This window comes from Accipiter gentilis, chromosome 4 (genome assembly GCF_929443795.1).
Source record: "Accipiter gentilis chromosome 4, bAccGen1.1, whole genome shotgun sequence".
Taxonomy (NCBI): Eukaryota; Metazoa; Chordata; class Aves; order Accipitriformes; family Accipitridae; genus Astur; species Astur gentilis.
In genome coordinates, this window is record NC_064883.1 from 28,004,938 (window position 1) to 28,032,233 (window position 27,296).

A 27,296-nucleotide genomic window follows, 5' to 3' on the forward strand; every position below is an offset into this window, starting at 1 on the left:
TTTTTCTTCCTGGATGGAAACTCCTAAGCCTGGGAGAGAAAACTGTGTTTTATGTAGTGGCACAAGTACAATGATTTCTCCTGGGTGTTTATCCCTACAATGACATTCAGTGATATGCACTGAGGTGAATTATACTTTTTTTGGATTAAAAGTGGCAAGGTTTATTTTACATTTGAATAAACTTCAGACAAATGTATTGGTGCTTTTACATGCACATTTTCTTTGTAGCATATTTCTAAATTAAATGCAAATTATTTAAGTGTATGTTTTAACTTACTTGAGTATAGTGTGAAGTTATTTATTTGAAGTGCATGTAAGAGAATTGCGGGTTTATGGCTGATCATGCAAACTTAATTTTGTCCTGCTGTGAATTTAACCTGTGCACTGACTGTGTCATGTTATCTAATTGGACTCTCGTGCACGCAAGGGGGTAAAAATAAGCTTTCACAAGTAACTTTAAACCTTTTGACTTGCAACCTCAGTAATTTTATCTTAACATAGTAGTATATATGTACTTTCTTAGAGATTTAATTTGAAGAGAGAAAACTAAAGGCCTGGGTTTCTCCACTCTGAATCATCATAAGAGTTTGAGCATTTAACAAGGTAAAACAAATTGCTGCCATTTGAGGTAAGTTCACAGTTGTCCAGAAAAGACTTACCCAAAAGTGAAAGATGGGATCAAGTTTCATAGTCTGAGTTCTGTGTAGAGAGACTGACTTGGCACAGCTTTTTTGTCCTTCCTCAACTGATGCTTCCAAAGATGAAGAAGAGCCACTGTATCCTCAGTTCCTGTGTTCAGATGAGTTGTTGTGAGGGCCGTGCTTTGGCTTTTTCTTTTCTTCCTTTACACCTCCACGAAGGCTGCTCTGGCAACTCCTGAATGTTCACTGTTACTTTGCTTTTGTAACAATGGGGATTCCATTCCAACATTTGTGCAGAATTATTGATTTTTGCATGCACTACTTGGATCAGAAAAAAGAGAAAGGGGCATAGCATCTTTTTCATGAGCTTATCCTGGCTGAAGCTACATGGGAACTTTAAGGGCCAAAAAAGGCTTCTGTTGCTGAATTTCAAGCCTTTCTCATAATAGTGGAAGTGTCAGAAATTCTTAATAAAGGTTGAAAATAATATTATAATTGAAAGGCTCAGATATCATGAATAGATAGTTCATTATCAATGCCCCTGTAATATTTTAAATTAGATATACTACAGTTTTAGAACTGAGATCTATGTAACTTTGTCAAATGAGTTCAATGATAGACTTGAGAAGATCTCTGTGTATCGCTAAATGACAGTCAGGTATTACAGTCTCTGCTAACTCAGACAGTTTAAGGTTTTATTGCTTCCAGACCGTGAGGCTTATTAAGTTTTGGGTTTGTTGATGTTTTAACAAGATACTTGTCATTAAAAAATAGGAATAGAGGGTTCAGTTCCTGAAATGAAAAAATAATATGTTTTGTTGATATGATCAATATTTTTATTGTAGCACAAAGGGGCCCTAAATTGTAGATCAGTCTCTTGTGCTAAATTCTCTTACTCAGAATAAATATACTAACATTAATTTCCCTTGTAGAGTGAAGAAAATGGAAGTAATGTTAGTCTTTAAATAAAATACGAGTGACTATATACAACAGTCAATTGCTTTTGAAAATAATTAAATCACAAAGTGAAATTTTTAGTAAATGCAGAAGACATTTATTGGATGTGATTATTCTGATGCCATAACAAGGCAAATGAAGAATACTAATACATTTAAGGGATAAAAAGGAAGATATTTACTGAGGTTTTTCAAACTTCTAGTTATGATATTCTTTCTCAGTCAGAAATTACATAATAGAGATGGATCAAAAATGCCTTGTGTGAAAAAGAAGTCATGCGATTTAACACAGATAGAGTTGATTTTTAAAAATGTGTGTGTAATTAGATGCATAATTCTTATGCATAATTTACATGCAATTATGTATGAAAATGAGATATGCACAGGCATAAATGGCTAGCTAAGCACCTCACACACAATCACAGTAATTTTGCACAGAAATTAAACATGCAGTTGCAAATACATTTGGAAAATGAAGTCCATAAGGAGACCAATGGCCTTTGTGAGGAGGAAAAATTTGATTTTTTTTCTGAGCAGAACTTGTGTTAAATCCTTAATCAGAAGCAGGCAAGTAAACAATATAGAAGTGAATAAAAAGATAATTTAATATAAACCAGTTTATGTTCAGTTGTGGTAGAAGAAGCAAAAGCAAACATACTTTACTATTTTTATGAAGTGTCAATCTGACTAATAAATTCAGCACAATCCAGAGTCAACAATGGTGTGAAGCTGCACCGCTGCTCTTTCCCTCTACCTCCCCTCCATGGGAGGTTGCTTGGGTTAGGGGTTTGGGGCGCAGTCTCAGTGGTTTCTGTCAGCTCTTTGAACACTGATAGTTGCTTTCTCCATTAGGCTAGATGGAGAAGCCTCCTTCTCTTCAGGAGGAAAAGTGAACCGGACCATTCCATATGCACTAAGTAAATAATCCGTTATCTTTCTTGCCATGGTTAGGAGTCTTGGTTGGCGACCAGAGCTGTTATGCTTGATGTGAAGACATGGTTCTTGCCCCAGAGAGCTTGCAGTCCTAAAAATAAAATAAAAAAATCCACAGAGTTATGGTCCAATTTTTACTGATTATTGTTTTCACAACACTCTACCAATATCTGAGCTTTCCTATTGCACCCCTGACAACTAATGCAGCAAAATATTCAGTTCAGTGAAACTCATCTTCAAAGTAACTGTTTAAAAAAAGTTTGCAATCGTGAGACTTTTGGTAATTATTTTATTGTCAACTTTTAATTTATTTTTGCAGTAAAAACAGTTAAGAAAACATTTGTTTTTCTCAAACTCTCCGCATTTATTCTTTGAGTCTTGAGTGATTTTTAGAGAATTTTCAAGAAAATCTCTTTATAACTTGTCATTTAAAATTAATAATTTAAATTAAATATCTATTATCTGACCTTTTAATGTTTGCCTTTCCAATGACACTTGAGAAAAATATTTTAGCTATTCTTGAATACAGTAATTTGAATTCAGTTGTAATCAGAATTTCACTGTTTCACTACAGGACATAGTTAAGGTCATTAGGGTACTTGAACCATGTATACCCTGGTTAAGGTAAATGCCTAACCCTGTTGGGTTAGGCACTCTAATGATCATAACCATGTGCTTATAAATCACAACATTGAATTATTTTAACTTTAATTTGAGCTGTGTAATTTCTACACCTATCTTGTCTGTTATTTCTTGTTTGTTTGTAATTCAGATAGTCGGCTTCCACTTTTCAAAAAAACATGCTGATATTGCAAATGCAACAACCTTTTTTTTTTTTTTTTTCCCCTTGTCATTTTCTTCTTTCCTTTTCCCTAATCTTTTCTCTCGATGATTAGGGAAGTTGATGTATTTTGAATCTTTACACAACATGGAGGAAAAAAGCTGTGGATTTATATGACTGACTCCTTTTCCACATCAAAAAGTGTATACTTTTTTTCAGCTAAACCAAGGCTCCGTTCTTCCTTGAGGGTGTAGTCCTGTAGTGGGAGCACTGATAAAGCACGCCATCTCAGTAGGATGTGCCTGAAGCGCAGACTGTGTTCTGGTAGCAGGGAGAGAGGCTAGTGCTGATCTATATTAGGCAAAGACAGTGCTGGTAAAAGCTTCCTCCTCTGACTTTTGTTTCTGTGTCATAAAAAAACTACACAGTGCATATCTCTGCCCAAGACAGAAGGGAACGAGGACCTCCATACTTAGATCTTAATGTTGTAGTATTTCAGCGCCTTAAAAACTTAAGCATATTCATTCTTTCAGCTCCCTTCTGAGGCCAGGCACTGCTGTCTCTTTAGCAGCTGGGGCTGTGTGGCCCAGGGTGACAGCGCTATTTCTGTGTTCTCCAGAGTGCTATGGGGTAGGAGTGAGTTGAACCATGGACTCCCTGTTCTTCCTTCTACCCTCATAACCTCTTCTGTATGCATGTCTATTACCAGGACACAGTGGTGCCCTCAGGTGTTCACACCCTCTTAAAATCTTATTCTCAAAGGTATTGGCTACCTTCAACTCTCATTACCCGCTGTTGTCATTTCTAACATGAATTCTTTTTGCCATGTGATCTATTGTGCTACTTGATTAAACTATACTCGTGAAACTGTGATTCAAAATGAATCTGTGCAGAAGTAGAATGCAGGATTGAAATAAATATGTATGATCTTCTAAATCAGTGGTCCTCAACCTTTTTGAAGTTGAGTGGCACTTGAGAAAATTGGCTGTGCTCTGTACCTCGCTGAGGTCAGCTCTGAACACACGAGGAGCTGTCACCTTGCTCTTTTGTTAAGTACTTGTGTACTTGCAGGCTTTATGGAAATTATAGTAAATCTGCTTATAATGTGATTGGCTACATCATTCAGTTCCGTGTATCATCCTGGAATCAGTCTGTTAGGGACTATATGTTTACTAGGATTTCCTGTGGGAGAATACATGTGTTATTGGGCGTAGTATAGGAATAGTAAGTCCTATACTTGCTGCAGAAGTATTGGATACTCTACACCTGTGAGATGCAATGATGCGTTTCATGAGTAGTGGATCTGTTCCATAAATCCTGGAATTTCTGTGTATCCATTGTACAGGAAAAACTTTGATTTTGCTGGTGTTTTTTTCCTGGGTAATGTATGTGTGTATATACTGTGTAATGCTGTAAATTTGATAGCTTATGGACATGTCTTACTGCGCGTGGGTGTCTGCATGTATGGTGAGTGTCTCCCACACTTTTAGCAGGTACGTCATGTCATTGTTACACATACTATGAATGTGATGTTTTCCGGTAAACCTGTGATACATGTGGTGTATAGCTGATTCTTACATGTGCAGTAAACATGTCCAGGATTTCTTCATGTACAGCAGCCTGGGTAGAGCCATGGCACTCCTGAAGCTGGGAATCTGGATAAAATTTTCATGGGGAATAGAAGACAATATTAACCAGAAAACCTAGAAATACAGTGGCCTTACCTGGGGAGGGACCAAAAAAAAAAAAAAAAAAAAAGAGAGAGAGAAACAAAACAAAAAACAAAACACCCCCCACCCCCCCCAAAAAAAAAAAAAAAAACCAACAAACCCAAACAAAACATTTTCAGCTCTTCTTTATCTGGTCAAGGAGGGAAGGGGAGGGAGGACACTCAAATAAGGGGAAGTGCAGCTAATTGAAGATAGTCTGAAGAGTGCAGTTCAGGACATCTGAAAACATGGGATTCATTTGTGAACAGAGACTGAAGTGCTTGCATTAAAATTACAGGTGCTCCAAGAGGATTAATTAGCCAACACCAAACTGGCCCTATATCTTTATGCTGCACCCAAGCTAATAACCCTACTCACCTTCAGTCCCTGGATTGCTGCCTTTTCCCTGGTTTTCCAGACTGAGAACTACTGCTTGCCTGCCAGCCTTCCTTACACCCATGCTCCAGCACTACCTGTGAGCTGCCATCACCTTGTAGCTGAGGCTGAGATCAGGTTAACAAACCTGTTAGCCTCTGCTGATTCCTTCCAGGTATGCTCAGGAGTAGCTGCACCCCCTCTCTGATAACCTGGTCTGGAGATACTTGCACTAACATGAGTTCACAGTAAGATCTACATTGTGGTGCCCATGTAATGGGATTATGTGTATGGCACAGGTTGGCGTGTATTCTGCTTTTTATCCTGTTTGCATAAGAGTGTGACTATCAGCATTCCTGAGTTTGTTGGTTTTTTTTTTATCAGTGCCTTGGCAGTCTTTGATAGCATAACTGTTTCTTGTATATGTAATACTTCTAAGCTTGTGTTTATTTTGCAACTGTGAAAATTACCAAAAGACTAGTTAGATTTTGGTAAGACACTGTTACAGTAAAAAGTAAGATTTTCACATCCAGATTTCTCTTATTAATGTGTTGACAGAAATTTAGCAAAACTTATAAAACATGTACACTTTTCTGTTGTTGAAGTGCTTAGATATGCTTGTATAGAGATGAGACAGTTTATGTTTTTGATATAGACAAAATGTACTAAAAGAGGGTATAAAAAGCAGTTGCAAGGAAAATTCAAACTGCCATCTGCGCACTTCCATTGCTAACAATATTGCCAACTTTTGTTTAACAAATGGATGAGCCAAATGTAAAATTACTAAGAGCAGACAGTAAATTGGACATATGCCTCAAATCATTTGATCAAATTTTATATACAAACTCAGAAGGAAGACAATTCAATTTTTATAGTGTGCTGGTTTATGATGACATTGGAAAAAATACCACTGAAACAAATATAAGATGATATAGACAAAGAAATAAGTTCCTGTTGTTTAGTAGAAACCAAAGTTTTGGCAAGAAGGTCAACAAAAATCTTAAGTTATGGAATATCTTATGACATTTGAAGAATGTAAACTACATTTGTATCAGTAGTCTCTTTTGTCAATGGCAAAGAAACCAAAGAATACATGATAAGGTGGTAAGCCAGAAATATAATGCCTTTTCAGATTTGTTAGAGCATGGTAGTTTCCCCTCAGCCAGGCCAGGTTCTATCTTCAAGGTCTGCCTCAGTTGTAGCAAGAGTTTACTGTCATTATAAATACATTCTTTACCACAGATATTAAATAGAAAGTTGACTTTTTTTTTTCCTTTTAAAAGGCACTATCCCGGTGAGTGCTGGAAGCAGTGGTAAGATGAAGCACTCATAGACCAGTTCCTTCTGCTGTGACCGAGATGTTGGCCCATGTGACTATTAGTTTTGCAGCACATCAGATTTAAGTCATTTGCAAATGTGTCCACTAATAGTGCAGCTGCCTGCACCTTCTGCTGTCTCCTGCCTGAAGTTGTTATTTCCTTAGTAGTGCTTCTTCAACTATTTTTTTTTAATTGGCTGTTCTCTAACCTAAATCTACAAAATTATCCTTAAAAAAATCCCAACAATCTTCCCCAATTTCATTTGCAAACAGGTTGTTTTGCACATCTAGCTTAGAATTTGGCCACACCAGTGTTTGTCCCAGCACTGCTGAGTGGCAGCACCCTTCAGCCATGGCTGCAGTATCGTCTGGGAGCAGAAGGAATAGGTAAACTGGATCTGGTGCTGATAGACTAGCTGATGTGGAACCACAGTCATAGCCAGCCATGAACTCTGTGTTGATGTGTCTGTTGTACTCCTGCCCGTCTAAATAAGCTTGTATAAAGCCAGCTCAATAGCTTCTACATTACACTGAACTGCACCACGTATATCTACTCTGTAAGAATGGCAGAAACTTGGTGTACTATGTTTATGCCACCTAGGTATCTGATCACAGAAATTTACGGATGCAGCACAACGAATAACAACATGATATTTCATGCGCTATAATCCTCATTAGAAGTAGTGCTGGAATGATTATGGAGAGAGGTAATACAAGTCTGCAGAGGCATTTGCCTGGAACTAAAGATACATATATTCTGCATCTTTTCAAAGATGCAAGATTTAATTCACTTGTTCAAAACCTCAGAAAGAATACATGTCCTAATAAGTTAAAGAATCCAGAAGTTTGTGACTTGGTTTGTCTGCTTAGGTTGTGCTTCTTGAACTTAACACCATGAGTCATACATAAATGACATATATATATGTATTATACATAAAATCTCGAAATGTAATACTAATTTAGTTGGTAAATACAGCATGCGAAGAAGAAAAAATGGTCCTAAACTAACAAAAAAAATTTTTTTCTTCTTCATTTTGCTAGTGCTGTTGCTGAGGCTGAAGGAATTGAGCCATTAGTAAATACCTTGAATGCTCAGAGAGATGGAGCCATTGCTAATGCTGCTACAGTGCTAACAAATCTGGCCACGCAAGAGCCATTCCGCATAAATATCCAGAGCTGTGGTATTATGAGTGTGCTTGTAAAACCATTACGCTCGACCAGCAGCCAAGTGCAAAGCAAAGCAGCATTTGCTGTGGCTGCGTTTGGTTGTGATGCTGATGCAAGAACTGAGGTAAAACCACTCTTCGAGGTTGTGGTTATTTATAACATTTCTAGAGCCTGAGGTTGGTGTTATACTTACCTAGAATCTTTGTATTTTGTGTCTGTCCTAAAAGTCCTGGGCTTTCTAGATAGTAACTAGTTTTCCACTTTCATAATAGGCTTGTTAAGCTGAATTTAGCTGAGTTTGTCATGAGAACTTGGAAAGGGTTTTCTTTAATTTGTATTTTTACTGCTGTATTTGCTTGCACCAAATTTAATGTTTTACAGCTTTCCAGTGCCTTCGTTGAGCTTTAACCAGGGTTGTATCTTAATCCTCATGTTTATGAGCATTAAACATTAAGGTTTCTTTCAGCTGCAACTGTCAGCTGAACTTTGAAGATGAGAAGTTCTGTCCTTGTCCTCTTTTCTCTCCCTCAGTGTTGTTCTGTTGCCCACTTTCAAGGCCTGAATGGCAACGCCTGACCTTGATTAGTAAGATACATTTACTCTATGCATATGCAGTAACTCAGACAAAACTCAAAATATAATTAATCCCTTGATCACTGACATCCACCAAGTTGAACTTTTCGCTGCTTATCAATGGTCATACTATTTTCTTTTCATAAATAAGGATGATGCTATGTGCATTCATAGATCATAAGCTGGGGTTTTCTCATGGGCCAAGGCTGTTAATTAGGACATGAATAAGGGGCATAGATAATTAATCTACCTCTTTCAGTGTCCTTAAAATGTCTTTCTCTTCAAAAATCTAAATGAGCAGTATTTCTTCCAGCATGTATAGGAAAGATACTGTAGCACACAAGAGAATAGGATGTTAATAAGATTGTCATACAAACAATACAATACAAATTCAGATATATTGTGATGTAAATTAGTTGCTAGGAGGCAACAGAACATAGAAAAAGCTGTGTAGCTCTCCGTGGCAGTCTTGGGTTGCACAGTCTCTCCAGTTTCCACACTGCAATCTAGTAACTGAAAAGCATGGCAGAGCCAGAAGGAATGTGTGCCTTGTACCACTCTGGAACTTGCTTCAACTCCAGCCTATGCAGAGTTCACAGAAGCACAGAATCCCCATAAATGGCCTTCCATCAAGCCCAGCAGAGCTTGTCTACAAGTCTTGAATGTTTCAGAAGGTGAATTTCACAGACTGTTCTTGCTGGAATAGATGAAATATGTAAGTGGCAATGTCTTCATTTTTTTTATAGTTAAGAAATGCAGGTGGACTGGGACCACTCGTTGAATTGCTATATTCTAAGGATGAAGAAGTCAGAAGAAATGCCTGTTGGGCTGTTATGGTCTGTGCAAGTGATGAACTAACCGCTGTTGAACTATGCAGGCTACGGTGAGTAGAAATAGCATCAAGGGGCAGAGGGAAGATTTTTATGCAAGAACTCTATTAAGTCGATCTTTACATATTTATAGCAGAATAACAAAGTTAAGTTACACTTTTTGGTAAGCAGAAGCTACTTTTGCACCACAGGTGTTACAGATGAAATGGTATTGATTTTAAGTAACAGAAGTCTTAAGGAAAAATGTAAGTCTGAAGAGAGAACTGTCTGGAATTACAAAAATGTTTATTGTTTCTGTGACTGACTTAGGCTTTATATTGAAGGTGTGCTTATATCAGTCAAAATTTGGGACTACAGTGCCCCATACATATGAAACTGAAATTAAGGTTTCAGGCTAAGTTTAATATACAGTAAATTGTACTTATTACACACAGGCTAAATTTGATTTACAAGCTCTGGTTAACTGCGGTGTGCTGAAGTGTCATGTCAAAGAGACTCTATTTTATTCCTTCTTAGAAACTCCAAGTTCCATATATTAATATCTGAACTACAAAAGCTGGTTTAGGTTGTAAGAATTATGACACAGGGCTCCTTATACAGGGTGACTCTTCTAGTTATTGTTAAATTAAAATATATGTAATTGCTCTGCTCCCTCTGCTGGACACTTCTCTGATTACTGACCTCAAAGGTGATGTTATCCATCTGCCAGACTGAATCAGATACACTGACATATTTGTGCTTGTTCAGTGTAAATACCAATTCTGAGGTGGGGTCCACAACTTTCCGAGGTAACATGTTCCAGTGCTGGAGTATCCTTACAATTAGAAGGGGTTTCCGAGTTCTGAATATCCCTTACAGCAAATCAATCCAACTACATGTGGTCCTACTTTCAGTGGGGTTGAATAACCACCTTTTTATAGCAATTTGAGTTTAACTTACTGAATTTTCTCATGTTCCGCATCCCTTGCTCAGTTTTCTTTTCATGACAAAATAAGAATGTTAACTTTTTTTGTTTTGAAATCTTGTATCATTTTCTCACACATCTCTGAATTTCTCTCATTTATTTATGCCATTTTGAAGTGCTGTCTCCCAGCCTGCATGAGATACTTCAGCTGAGGTCATATCACCATCAAATAAAGAATTATTTTCTATATCTTGCATATAGCACTCTTCTTATTTAATCCCTTCTTTGTGACAGTATTGGAGTAGGACTCTAATTTATGTGTCCTTCGGGTTTGACAGCATATTATTGATAATAATACATTAAGCATAGTTTTTCAACCAGTCAGGCACTACTTCATGTTGTTTCCATGTAGATTATATTTCCCTGACTTGCTCCTGAGTATTCAAGTAAGAATATGTGAAAAGACTTATTAAAGTCAAAACACATCTCAAAGTCAACTCATATCTCACATCTACTTCTTCTGCCTATACATTAAGTCAGTTACCCTATCACAGAAAGGATTAGATTGGCTTTACATGATTTATTCTTGACAAATACATAATGGCTATTTCTTATCTCTTGTTGCTTGCAAACTGATTGTTCGGTAATTTGATATGGTGTTCTTTGGACACTGAAATTTTGCTGAATTATCTCTATTATAATTTCTTTGTTCTTGGTTTTTCAAATCTAGATACTATCTTTGCCCTTCTCCACATTCCTGGCACCTAGCCCATCCTCCTGAATTTTCAAATACAATTATAAATAGTTCAGAGGTTGCTTTTGCCAATTCATAGAGTAGTACGAGGTAAGTGTCCTCAGTGACTGCTAAGTTTGTCTCCTCGAGCTTATTCTAGACATGTTAAGCCTACTGTTTCTACCTCCTTGTTAATATTACTCCCAGGCATCTGCTTGCAGCCTTTTTATGAAAACTGAAGCAAAAAAGGCATCATACACTTCAGTCTTTTCTGTGCCATCTGTTACGAGTTTTCTTCCCACATTGAGTAATAGGCCTACATTTTCCTCTCTGACTTGTAGCATATGAAACATTATTTTTGTTTCAGTCCCTGAATAGTTGTGTCTCATTTTGCCTGTGGGTCTTTTGGGTTTGTCCCATACTTTTTCTTTTCTGTTAGAAGTGTCAGTGTTTCCATTTCTGTGTGCGTCCTTTTTTTTTTTGGTTTTTGGGTCTTCACAGAATTTTTGGTGCCGCCATATTTGTCCATTTTTAGCTTGTCTTTCCTCCATATGAAGGTAATGTGCCATTGTGCCTGTAATGTCATCTGTTGTAGACATTGCTGTACACGTTAGCCTTTCCTTATTCATTTTCCCCTTTAAAATTCTTAGCTGCATTACTTGCTGGTTACCTGACTTTTTTGCAGTATGCTGTATGACAAATAGCCTGTACTGCTCTTCCACTATTTTCTCCCATTGCCTTCTTCTAAAGAGAAGGTTGTCATTTGCCTTGCCTGAAAAACTTGTTCTCTGGAATTCATCTGATGTACCTTCAGAAGTCTGCATTGTAAATGTCCACAGCTGAGGCTCCCTGTGTAGTTCACAGAGAGAAATGGGCAGTCTGAATGTGGAGTTCATTATATATATATATATATAAAAAAATATTATTCCTTACGATGTGAAGAATGCCTGCATATGTGTATAGACACAGATAGAAATTTGAATATGTACACACACACACACATCGCCCTCTTTTTTCCTGGTTTTTTTCATTCCTAAACAGTCTCAAAACTGCAATACACTATGTTCTCCTGATTCAGCTTCCTTTATCTTCGTAGCAAGCTTTTCCTAAGTTTTGCAGGTCAGAAGTTATCAGTATGTGGGTTTCAGCACCAGAAACACCTTAAAAAGTGAATTCCTGTCCTCCCATGTCCCCACATGACTGTTTGTACCTCCCTGCTGCAAAAATCCTGCCATCCTGGTGCTGCTGACACAACTGCTTGTGTTCCCATGCTCATCCATGTGTAGCAAATCTCTGCCAACTGTGCCTCCCCCAAACGCAGTAACAGTCCTAAGCCAGAGGGATTCACACATTGTGTAATACACAACTGGAATCTGCAAATTGTGTTGCAAGTTGGAGAGAGAGAGAGGTTCCCTGAACTGTATCATATGGTCAACTGTGAACATTATTCCTTTTATTCTACTTTTACATCCTTCTTTTTCTCAAGTTCTTTGTGGTGCCTAACATCCTTCCAATAAAAGGTTGTGGCATCCTGTCTGCATTTCCTTATGTAACAATTTAACTGCCTAAAGGAATTGCTTTTGCTTTTGAGCACTGCAAGGCATTTTCTTCCCCTAGAGAAAGAACTTTGTGCATCACAGCACTTGGAAATGAATCTGTCTTGGCCTTGGTAATGCTGAAAACTAACTCTGAACTGTATAATAACAATTAATAAGTATTTAATGATGAATTAGCCTTTGTATTTGTTTAACAGTGCTTTAGACATCCTAGAAGAAATTAATCTATCAACAGGGCGCAAAAATAACTTTAGTGAAGCTGCTCTGGAAAAGCTACTTGATAACAATCTTTCCCAAAAGTACAGCCAGATGGGATATTTATCATCAAGTAATATCATAACTGATGGATTCTATGATTATGGTCAGGTAAGCTACTTTAAATAAATTCCTCTACTTAGAAAGAGTAAAATTTTCTTCTTGATTTAGAAAAAGTAGGAGTCCTACAGCAAAAGCCAGAATCTGGCTACGTAAAATACTTTGTTTTCTTGTCCTGAAGTTTCCCAGCTTTTATACTAATTTCTTTTGATTATCTTTCTTCATGGATGAAATCTCATCATCTTCATACTATCCCCCAGTTTCAATCTTCCCAATCCTTTGTAAGCTGTGCAGACCTAGTTCCTTTCCAGATCCTTTCTCAGACCTTAGTTCTCCTGGTCTCTTTCCCTGCAATATACTTAATATTAACCTGACACTGAATGACCTATGGACTTTGTGTTTGTTTACTTTTACATAAAGAAGTAAATAGTTCATATTTTCACCTTGGTCATGACCCTTTCTCTCACAAAGCAGTGTTTATATATAAAGAATGACTCCAGTATCACTTGTTAGTGCTCTGTTCAGTTTAAATATGAGAACGACTTTTCAAATGCCCAGATGAATTAGCAATACCAGTCTTACTGAAAATCAGTGAAATACCTGCTCCTAAAGCACTTGGTTGCTTTTGAAAATTCAATCTTATACTGTAAAGCCTTCAGAAGCAGGAACATTTCCTTATTCTAGAACTGTTTGGACTGACATAGTAATAATAACTACAAGTTAAGTTATTTATAAACAATCTTTTCTAAGAAAATTGCTTAAGAAAATGCAAATTAAGAAGGAAACAATTTCACAGATTTTGAATGGTTTTCTAAGTTCTTATGTAAGTCTTCCATTAAAGATTAGGAATTTTAAATTACTCTTTAGATATCTTTTAAATATATTTTTTCTCTTCATCTTTAACTGAACAGAACACCTTATCTTTTATGCTAATTTTCTTGTAGATAAAACCTGGAGTGAAATTTTTATCTTTGGAGGAACTGAGTACGCAAGAGCTTACTGACCGTCGGGCCGTAATCTTCATTAATGCTAAACCACAGGAAAAGTGAGTCATGTTTGATCTACTAGCATTTATTGCAATAGCTCATCTTTTCCATCGTTTCCACTGTTTCCAGTACAAACTACATAGTATAGATATATATACACACATATAAAATAGAGAGATCTATTTTAGTCCCAGCATAGTGCTTCATGTCCAAGAAGGCAAGAGATTTATATTTAATAAAATAAGAATTTGAAAAATAACTTCTTTTCCCTCTAGACAGAACAGATTCATTCAGTTGAGTCACTTTTTTTAACTTAGCCATTAAGAGTCATTCATTTAACACCCTTTGATTCCTGATGGTAGGACACCCAGTGTTTTATTAGTTATAAGAAAGCTTGTCATCTGCCATAATAAGTATGTCATCTAAGCTGAATGTCAACATGTGACAATGAAATCTATGATTTGATGATCTTCTTGTACAGACAAATACATGGAATTTTAAGCACAACATCCCAGAGGCAGGACAAAGTCAAGCATCAAGCTTTCAGGCTTGATAAAGAATCTGTGTCCATTTCTTCTCTGTTTAAGTTGAAGCCAGCCTAACAAATCTTAGATTTGAATGCAGGAAGTTGGCATTGGGCTTGTTTAACTGGGAGTCATTTCCTGTAAACAGTGTCACAGATCAAAGAATGCTCTACCAATACTTTGCAAGTCCAAAACCTTCTTCTCTGTCAACACATCACATATTTGGTTTACAGTATCATTAGCTTCCCTTTTAAGCTTGTATATGACACCATAAAAATGTCTGAGAATATCTATGACAAATTAAACTTCCATGCTCTTTGTTGATCCCTAGAGTTGTCATTAACTATCAGGTTTTCTTTCTTTGACTTTGATACAGCTTCTTGCCTTTGCGCCTTGGCAGCAGTCTTACTCCCCAGTTACTTTTGTGTCCATCATTTGGTATTCCATACTTCATTTTTGTTCCCTGAATCAATATCCAGTTTATTAGGGGTTATGTTATTTCTTCCACTTATATCTTTCCTATGAATATATTTACTGTCCTTTAAAATCAGAACTCCATTTTCATAGCTTAGCGTGCAAATACTAACTCTGCAAATAACATACAAAAATATCTTGCTCCATTTCAGTCTTGCAGTAGAGGAGAAGGCACAAGATTCATCTTATGAACAGACTATCTTGTCACCTTCTATTTCAAGAAAAGGCAGTAGAGAAAAAGCAAGGTATGGTTTTAAGATTTACTAGTTGTCAATGTTCTGTTATTGCTCTAACATTAGAAATAGTGATAGACAGTTTCCAAACAGAGTACAAATGCTCAAATACAATGTTAAATATGTTTTTGGAGTCTTTCTTTCACCTCCTAATCACAGTAATCTTCCTTTGTCTATCTTAGTATTTATTCATCCTCCCTCCCCATGCTGTATTTGAACATCTCCTGTTTATTTGGCTGTTTTTCCTTTCAATATTCCTTGGAGGCAGTGAAATGCTGGTTTTTTACAGCTTGACAACCAAGACACAGGGAAATTAGGGTAGAAGTTCTTTCTCAGTTTAGAACCTAGACCCACGAAAAGTTCCTACACTGCCTACATGGCATCCTTATTTCTAGATTAAATTTCTTCTGGTGAAATTCCATAGATGACTAAAAGCTGAGAAGTGTGTGCTCAGATCTGTCCCAGTTTTGACAGCAGCAAGCCTAAAAATGCCTTGCTCTTGCAAGGTTCCCTCTGGTCCATCCAATACACTAGGTATAGTGCTGTAGTCCTTTCTGTGGAACTGATCTGGTGGGCATGTCTGCTCATACCAAATAGGTCAGAACCTGTAACCTCATGGAGGGAAATTAATTTTGTTCTTTTACAGAAAGAGGATTTGAGCCTGTTGCTCCCACCTGCAGATAGCTGATCACAAGATATTTGGGGTTTAACAGTCTCTTTCTGGTTTATTGTAGCTGTTCACTAATGATGAGGCGTAATGAACAGAGCTTTCTACTTCAGCTGTTAGGGCACTTATCTGAGAGAGCAGAGACCAAAGTTCTAGTCCTTGTCTTGACAACTTTTAATATAAAATACTTCACCCTTAATTTGTTCCTGTGGAAGAAAACTGAACTGTGGTCTCCCAACTGTGCTTCATGTAAAACAGCAGCACAATCAGGACCACAACAGTGCCTTTCAGAGAAGGTAGGTATACATGCCTAATTCCAGGGGAATGTTCAGGATTCCAAAACCGGTCCAAATAGAGCCTCCTTGCCATCAGTGGGATGGTATCTTGTCCTTGATAGGAATGTGTTGTAACCTACAACTCTCCTTGGCTTTTCTGTTAGCTAACTTAGTGAGCTGACCATTTATCATGCTGATTTCTGTGGGTCACAGTCCTGGCTTCCTAATTTTCCTTGTTTTATGGTATAGGGAGCCTTGACCATGCCTCACAGCTGTGAATTGTAGTCAGTGGTGGCCATTACAAAATGCTAAGCGCTGCAGGGTTGGAAAAAAAAGGAGAGATGGCGTGTCTGTTGTAAGAACTGAAGTACTATGTTTGCAATTTTTAGCTTGGAGCTCATCCATGAACTGTGATATGCTACTGTCTGTACAGGCATTTTATTGATAGAGATAATGGTTGATTTGTTAGACTGCTTATATATTTCTGTGTGTGTATGTATCTGTGCTTGAGAGATGAAATCTGCATTAATAAAGTCAAGAGAAAATTGGAACCTGCTTTGTGATCTCAATAGTTCAATGGTATCTCCAATGGAGGAAAAGCAGGAGTTATCTGGACAACGGTGCTCACTCAGCAAAAGCAGCACTAGAGAAAAAGGCTTAAGGTATTATACTTTGAATTATATGTGTATCCATTTGTTTAGAACTGACATGCAAATTGGTGACCGATAACAGCTACTAACGGTGAGCGGTTGAGGTTCTGACAAATCAGGACCCTAATTGTGAGATTAATCTATCCAAAAATTATTGACTTACAAGGCAGACATTTACATTTGGCTAATTATTTGGACTACAAGCACTTCTGGAATTCAGTTTAAATCACGTCATAGCAGATACCTGAAATGGATCATATGAATTGCATTGTGGAAGGTTCCCGATTCAGGATGCAAAAGAGTACATATTGCATCTTGAGTGTCTTGCCAGCTCTGTTCCAGCTTCTGCTCATTTAGCAGGTCCTCCTGACACCCAGCATGCTCTGGTCGTGACCCACCATGCATATGCCAGTGTACTCAAAGGGAGCGGGAGGCAAGGGGAGATATTGAGCCCCAGTTATGTTTGCTCTGCACCAGTGGGGGATTTGTTCATCCCAGAAGATGCTCTAGAGTTACAGATGATTTTGCATAGTCTCAAGCAGCTGTGCAGATCTTAGAGACCTGTTCTGACAAGACACTATGTTTGTTTATTACAGTGTGAGAAGAGGATACCCTTGGATAGTTGCTTTTTAATGTAATTTATGTCAATTACATGGTAAATGACTGCTCTGTTAGCAACCATAACTCTTTCAGAAAGCAAAAGATTTTCTTTAGGAAAAAACAAATACCTGGCTCATTTTCCCATAATAAACTTGCAGGGATACAGAGACTTCTTTCTTCAAGTATGAAGTAATTGCTTTTGAATGTCATGATCAAGTTGTATGATTTATAACCCCATTGTCATTCATTTTGAATCCATAATTCATACATCATTATTATTATTAATTTGTGAGATATATGGGAGTTACTTGAAGGTCAGTAGCTGACTCCAACTCTCAAACATGCTTAGACTTTTTCCTACATATTTTTTTCCTTTGATCATATGTTTCTGTTCATCATTATTTTGCAATGTACTACTGAACACAGCTTAAAGCCATTGTTTTGAAAAAGTGATACTACTTTATATAAACCATAGTTGAAAGCTAAGAGAAAGGGCAGTTGTAATTTTCTGCTGGAAGTGTTTGAATTAGATGTAGAGGAAGTGCCTAGTTGATAGTTTGACATATATTTGCATAGACAGATAGCAACATTTTTGATCAGTTGCATATCTGATATATACATTGACTGGGCTAAAAGATGATATTTAATGTAGACTGATAAATGTGCATTTATTCCATGCTATGTTCCAGCACAGCATTTAAGGAAATACTTTCCAATGCTCATTTATTCCTTTTCTGAAGACAGCCAAGGCATTAAGCTATGCAAAAAAAAGGAAAGAAAATAGGTGTCATGGCTGTCTTTTGGAGGTAGGATGTCGTATTGGCTGCTGCCTTCTTCACACTGACTCTCTGGTGACCCATTGGACTTTTGTACTGAAGTTGCAACAGGAATCAGAAACAGCTTTGAAACTATTTACTGCTGTGAGTTCTCCTTTGTTAATATTCCTCTGCATTCACAGCAAGTAATCTCACGAGTAGTAAGACAGCTTTGGGAAAGCGGAGTGATTTTTTTTTCTGATGCCATCATTCCCACTAGTAAATAAAATGGGGATAAAAAAGGAGGACAGGAAAAAGATAGTAGATAGATGGTTACTGGTTATTTTATAGCACTGAGCTGTAAGACAGCACCTCCACAGTTCTTTATGAGATAAGTATTAGGCAGACATGATGAGCTGAAGAGCTGAGGAGTAAGGTAGAGACAGGTGTGGAAGACAACCTTAAAGCAGCCATTCCACCAAGGAACAGAACATGGTCATACCTGAGAGAAATAAGCAGCAGCAAAAAAACCAAACAAGTCACTATTCAAACCCATCTCTCTCAAGTGTTTTCTTTCTGGAAACCGGAAAGAAGGAGAATAAGAGTGATTCAAGACTCATTTGAGTAGATAGGAATAGGGAACAAATCCTCCTGCTATAGCACTGTAATTTAGCGGTGCACTTCTCACAGGAAAAAGAAAGTGCCGGGAGGATAAAAGGAAAGAGCAGGGGACAAAGAGAGAAAATGGTCAAGAAACAAGAATTACTCCATTTGTAGAAGTTGTTGTTTTGAAAACCTGCTAAGTGACACACCAGAGAGGTGGGAAAAATTCAGGTTTTTTTAAACCAGGTTCTTAACCATAATGTTTAAGTGTATAAATGGAGAAGTAGGTAGCTGTTTAATCTAGCATTATAAGGTTCCCTGGCTATAGTTAGATAGAGTCAAATTAGATAAAGAAAACTGTTTGTCTGCTTTTTTCAAGTATAAGTATAATTAATAACCAGAACGTTTATTTAAGAGGGTGGTGAATTTTCTATAATTTTAAGATTAAATCTTAATTGGTTATCCTTCTAAAGTAATGTGCTTTATGAAACCTATGAAAAGGGCTTTTTCTGAATGTGGTAAATCTCAATAGGTAGAAGAAAAGTTTGCCAAGTATTCTGAAGACAAATTGCTTGAATTAGACTACTGATAATGGTATATGCCCTTCTGCTTTGTCCAATGCCTTCTGTCTTAAGAGTGCTGTTCATTGTAAAAATTTTAAGAATAATTTGAAGAGCATACAATAATGATAGTGTGCCCTGGAGCCATGTACTCTAGTGGTCCTTTATTTCTTTTTTTTACCTTCCAAGAATGCCAGGAGTATTATGGATTTTAAAAAATAAGCCAGAACTGTTAAACAAAGGAAAGAAATGTTGTCATATTTCACAGTAGCATTATTCAGGACCTATGCTGAAAAAAGATATAATGCTTACAAAACACAAGTTCCATGTGTTCCCACAAATGAAAATCCTTAACTGATTGTATAGATCTTAATGATACCTCTGGTAAGATACTGATCTTATAATATTTTATAATAACTTATGAAATGCACAGTATTCAATCTAATCAGAACAAGCATTTCATTTATACTTCTGCCAGGTGCTTATGATGCCTGTTCAGGATCACAGTCATTTTTCAAATGCTAAGCATTAGTGAAATACGCAGCATGTACAATGAAAAAAAATAAGCAAAACCACAGACTTATAAAATCTTCATCTGACAAGCCATGTTGTGGTTTGCATAATACTTGAAGTACATGGGCTTGCAACTACAGAGACTACCACTTGGCATGTCCTGTCAAGATTTCAGCCATGCTCTTGATACCATTTGTTCCTTTACTTGAAGTCCAGATTTCTATCAAGTAAAAACTCATGGGAGTTCATGATTTTTAGTTCATATCCATATGGAACCAAACCGTAACTGTCTAAAAATGTTTCCTATATGTACATAGGTAAGTGCCTTCTCCCCTAGATAATCCATGTATGGGAAAGGCGTATCAGAGCCATAGACAAAAATAAAATGAGAACTTACAGCAATATTAATATGGAGGTAGTGACACTTGGTTCCTAACCATCTCCTGAGGGCGTGTTCCACAAGTGTTCTACACAGCTTTGTAGATTTTGGAGTATTCATTATCCAGAGAAAAGATTTCTCCTACCTTCCCCTTACCCCCAAATCAATTAGTCTAAAATGTCCTGTTGGAGAACTACTGTATTTGAATTTGGACTTTAGAGATTACAGTATTCTAAATAAGTGTATATTGTTTTCTGTGTAAGAAAAGGGAAAGGGAAAAACGAAGAGGAAAAATCCAAAGAAGTTAGTCGGATTACGTCTAAAGTCCAGGATGAAATACATCCAGAAAATTTACATTGGCTACCACCACCTGACTTCATTTTACTGGATTACATTAATGATGTTTCCAAAACAATTCTACCACTAACCACTACCCGGGAACAAGTTGTGGCTCTTGCACAGTGAGTACCAAATTATATTTCCATAAATATGCAAATAAGTTGAATTGGAAAATAACCATTTTCTCATCCAAGGACAACTTTTCCAAATTTGTTATTTTTCCCATTCTTAATTGGAATCCAAATCAGCTTTGGTCCAGAATTTTGACATAATTTTAGATTTTAAGCTTCTTGTTTCTAATTTTGTTGTAATTACTTTGGGGATTATTTTTTTTTAAGTAAAATATCACTTGCAACAAAAGGGTATAAATTTCTCATTTTGAAAATATTCATATGGACAATTTCAGGGTTTTTTTTACATTTATATATCTGTACTGATCCTTTCCAATGAACACATCAGCTGCATATGGCATCTATATCATCAAGGAGCAGGAGAGACCCAGGTGCTACAGAGACTAAATGCACAGGCTAAAACCCTAACCTAATAGTTGAGACTGTTGCAACTTACACGTATTATGTCTGTTCTTTCTCTTATGATCTTTCTTGCCTAGTTGGTTTGGAAACCCCTCAGGACAGGAATTCTTGTATTTTGTTCTCCTACAGAGCCAAAAGCATGAGACATTTTTCTAATGTAGTTTTCAGGTGCTACTGTAATTAATATCCTGATGATTTAATAGTGCCAGAATATTGCAATGGTGCGTGTACAGACTGTTGTTATCAATGTGTGATTCATTAGCTACACTGACTACTCAGCCTGGGCACCAATCACTGTCATCTCCAAGCAGTGTGTCTGCTTTCATCTTCTCCTTAGTTTAACCTTTCCTATCTTAGCAGTTTCCTGGCTACCTCCTGAATCTGGAGAGTTTGGCATCAGATCCCACTGAGTCTCACAAAATTTGTTTCTTCTACCAACTCTCATTTTTTTTAATGAAGCGGTCTAATGTGATGTGAGGAATGACTTTTCTGTTGGTGGCAAAATTTGACAGGACAGGTACTCATCCTTAACTATCCAGCTGTGCATAAATCATGCTGCCTTCCTCAAGGTGGAATCCATAAAATGCTCTTTCAAATCCACTCTTCAGACACACCAATGAAATACTTAGACACAGAACCCAGTGAAACAATCACGGGAAATTTAAGTGGAGTGTTTTCTGTGGGGGTTTTTATGTGTGTGTTCCATTTTAAGCGGCTGCCTGAATAGCCTGTGTTGAGTAGGAAGGGGAGGAGGAGGCAGCTGCAGCAGCCCTGGGCAGCCTGGCAGCTTGAGCGCATTCCTGCTGTGCTCACCGGGGAGGGAGCCGGGGTGGATGAGGGAAAACGCAACAGCGGTGGCAGTCTCCTTTCAAACAAACGCAGCACAGCCTCATGCGCACGCGGCCGCGGCGTGCATGTGGGCTCCAGAGGCTTTGCTCTCTTTACTGAGAGCTGGCTGTAGGCACAAGCAGCACAAGGGACTGCCTGGAGCCCCCCACTTCTTCAGGCTCACCCAGTAATTCCCAACTTCAAGACACCACGTCTAGCCCGCTCAGCGAGAACTCCCTGTGCCCATGCTGTTGCAACCAGTACCTCCTCAGGCCCTAGGTTTTGAGAAATAAGGCCTGTGAGGTTTCCTTGCACGTACTGTGCGGATAGAACCTGTTCACAGTTTCTGCAGAGGAGGTGATGCAGATTTTGGCTCTCTGTCTGAAGCAGTGGCTTGTGACTCCCATGTCAGCTCTGCAACACCTTGTCCAGAGTGAGAGCCCTCAGTGGCGCTTGTGCCTGTGGCTGAGGACGCTGTGAGAACAAAGGTCTTCACGTACAGGGGCCAAGCTCGGGGGAGGTGAAGGTGTATGTATGAGGAGGTGGGGACTTACGAATCAAGGCTTGATCCTGTGTGTGCACAGTTATCCAAAAGACATGCATTTGGCAGTGTTTGCACAGATACTGAGTTCTGATCTTCTGTTTCTGTGACTGAGCCATTCTTTTTAATGGATAAACACACACCTCTCACCCCCCAAATATGGGCTTCAATGTAAGAAAGCACATGCAGAAGTTGAAGTACCCTTTATGGATATAGTTGGTTTACCTATGTTGGGATCATTACCTATGGCTTTATTTTTGTCATATGTATCCTCATGCCTTTATTACTTTTATTTCAAACAAATGGTAGGCCTGGAGATTGTAAAACGTAGCTCACGTAATCTGTTAGCTGTAAAGATGAACGCTAGCTTCTGAACTACTTCCTCAGTAATTACACTGTAATTGATGATTTTCTCTGAGGACTTTGTGCCTATACTAGACCTCTCCAGAATCTCTGCTGGCAGCTTTTGCACCTTGGTTTTGGTCCGTGACAAATGTGAATGATCTGAGTTATGGTTGTCTGTATTTAAGACACCAGTTGCTGGATAAAAAAATATAAAGCAAACATAGCAAAAGCATTAAAGTCTTATATATCATTCACTAATTGCTTGTATATATTTCATTTTGCTACATTTTTGTGATAAATACAAGAGGAATTATAGATGTAATTGATCCCCGTATACATTGATACAGGTTTGTTGCAGACAAGATGGGTGGTCCGATTGAAAGAGACAAACTACATGACTTCAGCTGGGAACTTCACATAAGTGAAATACAATTTGAGCTGAAATGTAATGTTGTGCCTATCGGGAAAGTCAAAAAAGGGACGTTCTACCACAGAGCTTTACTTTTCAAGGTACATTAACATTTATTTTACAACATAACATATTGATGTTAAATGGATATTGTAAACTAAAGTACAATTGCATCAGTGTAATATAATATTTATATTCATGTAAAATCTTTTGTATACACTTAAGTCATTTTGCACTGGCAAAGTTGATTTCCCTATGAATGAAAGCCAGCATTGCTTCTTTCTGTAAACATTCTTGTTGTCATTAAATTGTCTTAAGTGATACCAGCAGAATACTTGATAAATGGCAAAAAGCCAAAATATTTGATTGGGAGTCAAAACATTTTACATTTTCTGTAAACTGTAAAATATTGAATTATGCAGCTTCCTTTTTTTTCCATGCTGCAAATGTAAACTTGTTGGGACAATTTTTATTTGGTATCTATCCAGTATTCTATGATAGCATGTAACAGCTTTTATGTTCTAGTTTCTTAGACTGGGAAGATTCATTTCTTCTGTCTTCATGCAAAGATGTACTGATGCAGCCCGCTTATCTGTCCCATCCTTTTTCCTTAGCTGCTGGGTAGCTGGACTTTTGTCCTTCTTGGATGGAGAGGAAAGGAGAAGCAAGGGCCTAGCACATTAAGCAGGAAGGGCCCAGGAAATAGTACACAGGAGAAAGAGCACAAGCCTAAATTTATGGTATCCATGGGAAGAGAAAGTTCCTGACATATTTTATGGAGGAGTGAGGGCATGCATTAATTGTGCTGAAGCAGCACTGATGTTCGCTTCCACTCTCTTAAAAAACCTTTGTAGGGATGGATCATTGCTCTTAAAGCCACACCAGTCTAAGCAATGGATATACTTGTCTGTTTGTAACAAGTTAAAAATCTTTCAGGATTTCCTTGCTTCAAAGCAGATGCATTCTGAGAAAGCAGTTTTGTAGCTGGAAACCATTATATGTCTGTCAGTGATAGCAGCATAGAGGAAGGGCAGGTGTTTCATCTAGCAGACGCTTGCCTCACATTTCATTGCTTCCCACATTCGCAGGGCTGAAAACCAAGGAGCGCGCTTTGGAGTGAAGCAGCAGTCCTAAACTTGCACTGATAAATATGTTGCATTTTTACACTTAATATTTCATACTAGCTACATGTGTGCAATGTACATACACCTCATTGCTTGAATAGACAGTGCTTCAAAATGTTATTCAGAAATAAGTCTTCCAACTAGAAAAAAACATTTCTGAGTGCTGTGGGTGTTGCATTTCATTTGAAATCTGAAGGACTGGCTGATAAACAAATGTATCAGTGCCTGAAAAGAGTTAAAATGGATATTTTTCATGTTATGCAGAGAATATGGTAGAAATAACATTTAAAAGCCTACACCTTCTAAGCAGAACCAACAACAAATATTTGCAGTTTGCAACAGTTTACAGATTTACAAAGTCTGTTTCAAGAAAGCTCTTGGCCTTTCAGGTATTTGTTTTCTTTTTAAGCATCTCTTGGCCTTGCTGTATATCACAGAAGCTACATGTATTAACTGTGATTAACTCCTTTTTCTTTCCTTTTTAGGTGATAGCAGACAGAATTGGCATTGGCTGTAGTTTAGTTCGTGGCGAGTATAACAGAGCTTGGAATGAAGTTAAATTGGTTGATGACTCTCCTCAAGGAGTTGCTGGGCTTCTGCTTCCTCCTCAAGAATATATTGTAGATCTAATGTTTGAGCCAGGCTTTTTGATAAAACAGGGAAGTGCAGAGGCAGATCAGTACAAACATATTTAATCATCTTGACAAATTTCGCTAAAATAACTATTTTAAAGGTGTTTGCAGTGCTAATATTTATGAAACTTAAGGGGTTTCAGGTCCAGCTATCAAAAAGCACCATATCTGGTATGTTGTCCTAAATGTTTAATTAAACATATTTTAGGTATCCAACTTCAATGCTTAGAAATTTTGTTAATTTTTTGGTACTATTTTAAGACTAACCTGTAAAACTACAGATTAAAATTTGGTAGATCAAGAATATTTGGTATGTGTTAAGATTATAATGCTTATTAAATAGGTTTAAATAATTTCCAAAATACAGTATATTCCTTTTTTTTTTCAGATGTTCTTTCAATTCTAATGCACATTTATAGGAATTATATGTCCATGAAGCAAGAAAATTTGACATGTGGTAAAATAACAAGTCACCTAAAAACAACCTGACAATTTTTTGTGTGAAATAAGCCAAGAACTGAGAATTAGAAGAACTAAGATAATAGCATACTTTCAGCTTCTGTAGAAAACATCCCATTTATATTTCTTGGAACTTGGCAGAGTTAATAATTACAGATAATAACATACTCTGGATGAAAGTAAATACTGTTTGTCCTAGCACAGGGAAGGCAGATGATTGATAAGTTATTGCTTGCAATCTCCCTTTAAATTCTTTATTTTTCACTTGAAGATAAAATGGACTCTGAGAAGGCAGCAGTTTTAGACACATCATTTGTATTTCTTGCAGCCTTGGGTAATGTGGTGTTGCTGAAGTGTACCGGTGCATCTAAGAGAGGTAAAACACTGACTAGAACACTCTAGTAAACACTTTTCTGGTGAAGCCATGAAGAATGTACTGGAGTATTTCAGGGAGCACAACTATCAAATGAGTTTACTGTGGAAAACTGAAAAAAAGCCCTGTACAGAAGTTAGGTCAATGCAGACAACATTGTGCAAAACTCAATTTCAGAAGAGCAGAATGCCAACAAGTCATTTACTTCCTGCCCACCAAAAATGTGATAGAAAAATTGGGGGTCTGTGTTCTTTTAGTTTCTTAATGTTTTGTCATGGACCAGGACATGTTTGTAGAAGAAAAGTCACTTGTATAGTCCACTTTGGTTTGAGGAGGTTTATATCTGCTGTATTCATTACTGCTTACGAGCATGATCGCACCACTCCCCCTCCTTCCTCCTCTGACATGCAGCATGATTTTCTGGTAGCCCCTTGGGGAACATTTTATCTTTCTGTTGTAAATTCACTTATATGGCCTCGTGTTCATTTTTTTAGCTTATGTTCAGCACTACTCTAGACATCAGAATGAAAAAGAACTCTGGAAACAAAATACAGGGATATGCTAGCAGAACTGTGTGGAAGGTGAGAATGTGTTTATCATTGCTATGTAGCAGGTAGGGAACTGGTGAAAACTGATATGCTGTCACTGACAGGCATGATTGGGTACAGAAACCTGCAACTTTGAAAGTGCAGTAAGTGGAAGTAAATTAAGAATTAATTTCCTACTAGCTATCATTTTATACAGTTTTCCGGCATTGGAATTTCGTTATTTTGTATTGGAACTATAATGTTAAAGTGTGACTTAGTCTGTTTGAGGAGGTCTTGAAAAACAAAGCAATTTCTGTTGTTTCAGTATACGTTGTGTCAATATTAAAAAAAGACAAAATGTAAGTTTTTCAAAATAAAAATTGGGAAACTTCTATTCTAGACATATAAGCTTGCTTTACATAAAATTAAAAAAAAAAAACCTACACAACTTTGTATAATGCAGAATTTGATGACCCAGAAATGTTGGATAAAGGTTGTTTTATGTCTTTCACAATTTTTAGCTTTGTATTAGCTGAGTTCTGTCACTTCAAAATTGTAATACACTTGGGTGTCAGAAATAAAATCTGGGTAGAATATAAACACTTAAATCCCATATTGTTAGTTTAAAAACTGCAGTTTAGTTGTCAAGTAAGTCAAGAGATGCCACACTTTTTTATTTGATGCTTCCCAGGGACCTGTAGCTGTGCCCACACCCTGGTGAAGAATTCCCCCAGCCTTGACAAGAGCAGCCCAGCTCACACTCTTTCCAGATCTGAATCGGAAAACAAAATGTTCAAAAGTTTCTGCAGGGCTCAGCTGGGTGAATATTCCCAGGACATGCCCAGCATACACCATTTGGCTTGGGCCATGCCTGAGTGAAGTGATCACCTACCTTCTTTTTAAGGAGCAGATGGGGAAGGCCGTCATCCCTCCTTTTACATAATAGTTCAGTGGGCAGATAAGTCACTCAGGACATAGAGTCAGGCTTGATGCCTTGCTAAGCATGAACAAAACAGTCTGCAGCTATGTAATTGCCAGGATATATTCTAGCCACTAAGCACTCTTCATCCCTCTTTTTGAAGCTCTGATATCATGTAGAAAAGAGTGCAGGATTAATAGACTATAGAAACAGAAAAGTTGAGCAACCTCTTCAGCCTAATATTAGGGGTTATAATT

General features: G+C 37.5%; 1 protein-coding gene across 3 annotated transcripts in view; it reads left to right on the forward strand.

The window, feature by feature from the left end:
- Window positions 1–24,824, forward strand: part of ARMC3 (armadillo repeat containing 3) — a 51,603-nt gene extending 26,779 nt beyond the window's left edge. The window contains exons 10-19 of one of the 3 annotated variants that reach the window (XM_049798205.1): window positions 7,755–8,004; window positions 9,200–9,336; window positions 12,674–12,842; window positions 13,736–13,836; window positions 14,489–14,506; window positions 14,928–15,041; window positions 16,523–16,612; window positions 20,274–20,471; window positions 22,944–23,106; window positions 24,615–24,824. In XM_049798205.1, coding sequence (XP_049654162.1) covers window positions 7,755–8,004; window positions 9,200–9,336; window positions 12,674–12,842; window positions 13,736–13,836; window positions 14,489–14,506; window positions 14,928–15,041; window positions 16,523–16,612; window positions 20,274–20,471; window positions 22,944–23,106; window positions 24,615–24,824 — 1,450 coding nt within the window. The remainder of the gene's footprint in view (window positions 1–7,754; window positions 8,005–9,199; window positions 9,337–12,673; window positions 12,843–13,735; window positions 13,837–14,488; window positions 14,507–14,927; window positions 15,042–16,522; window positions 16,613–20,273; window positions 20,472–22,943; window positions 23,107–24,614) is intronic. The other 2 variants (XM_049798207.1, XM_049798206.1) reach the window with 2 other exon arrangements.
- The last annotated feature ends 2,472 nt before the right edge of the window (window positions 24,825–27,296 follow it).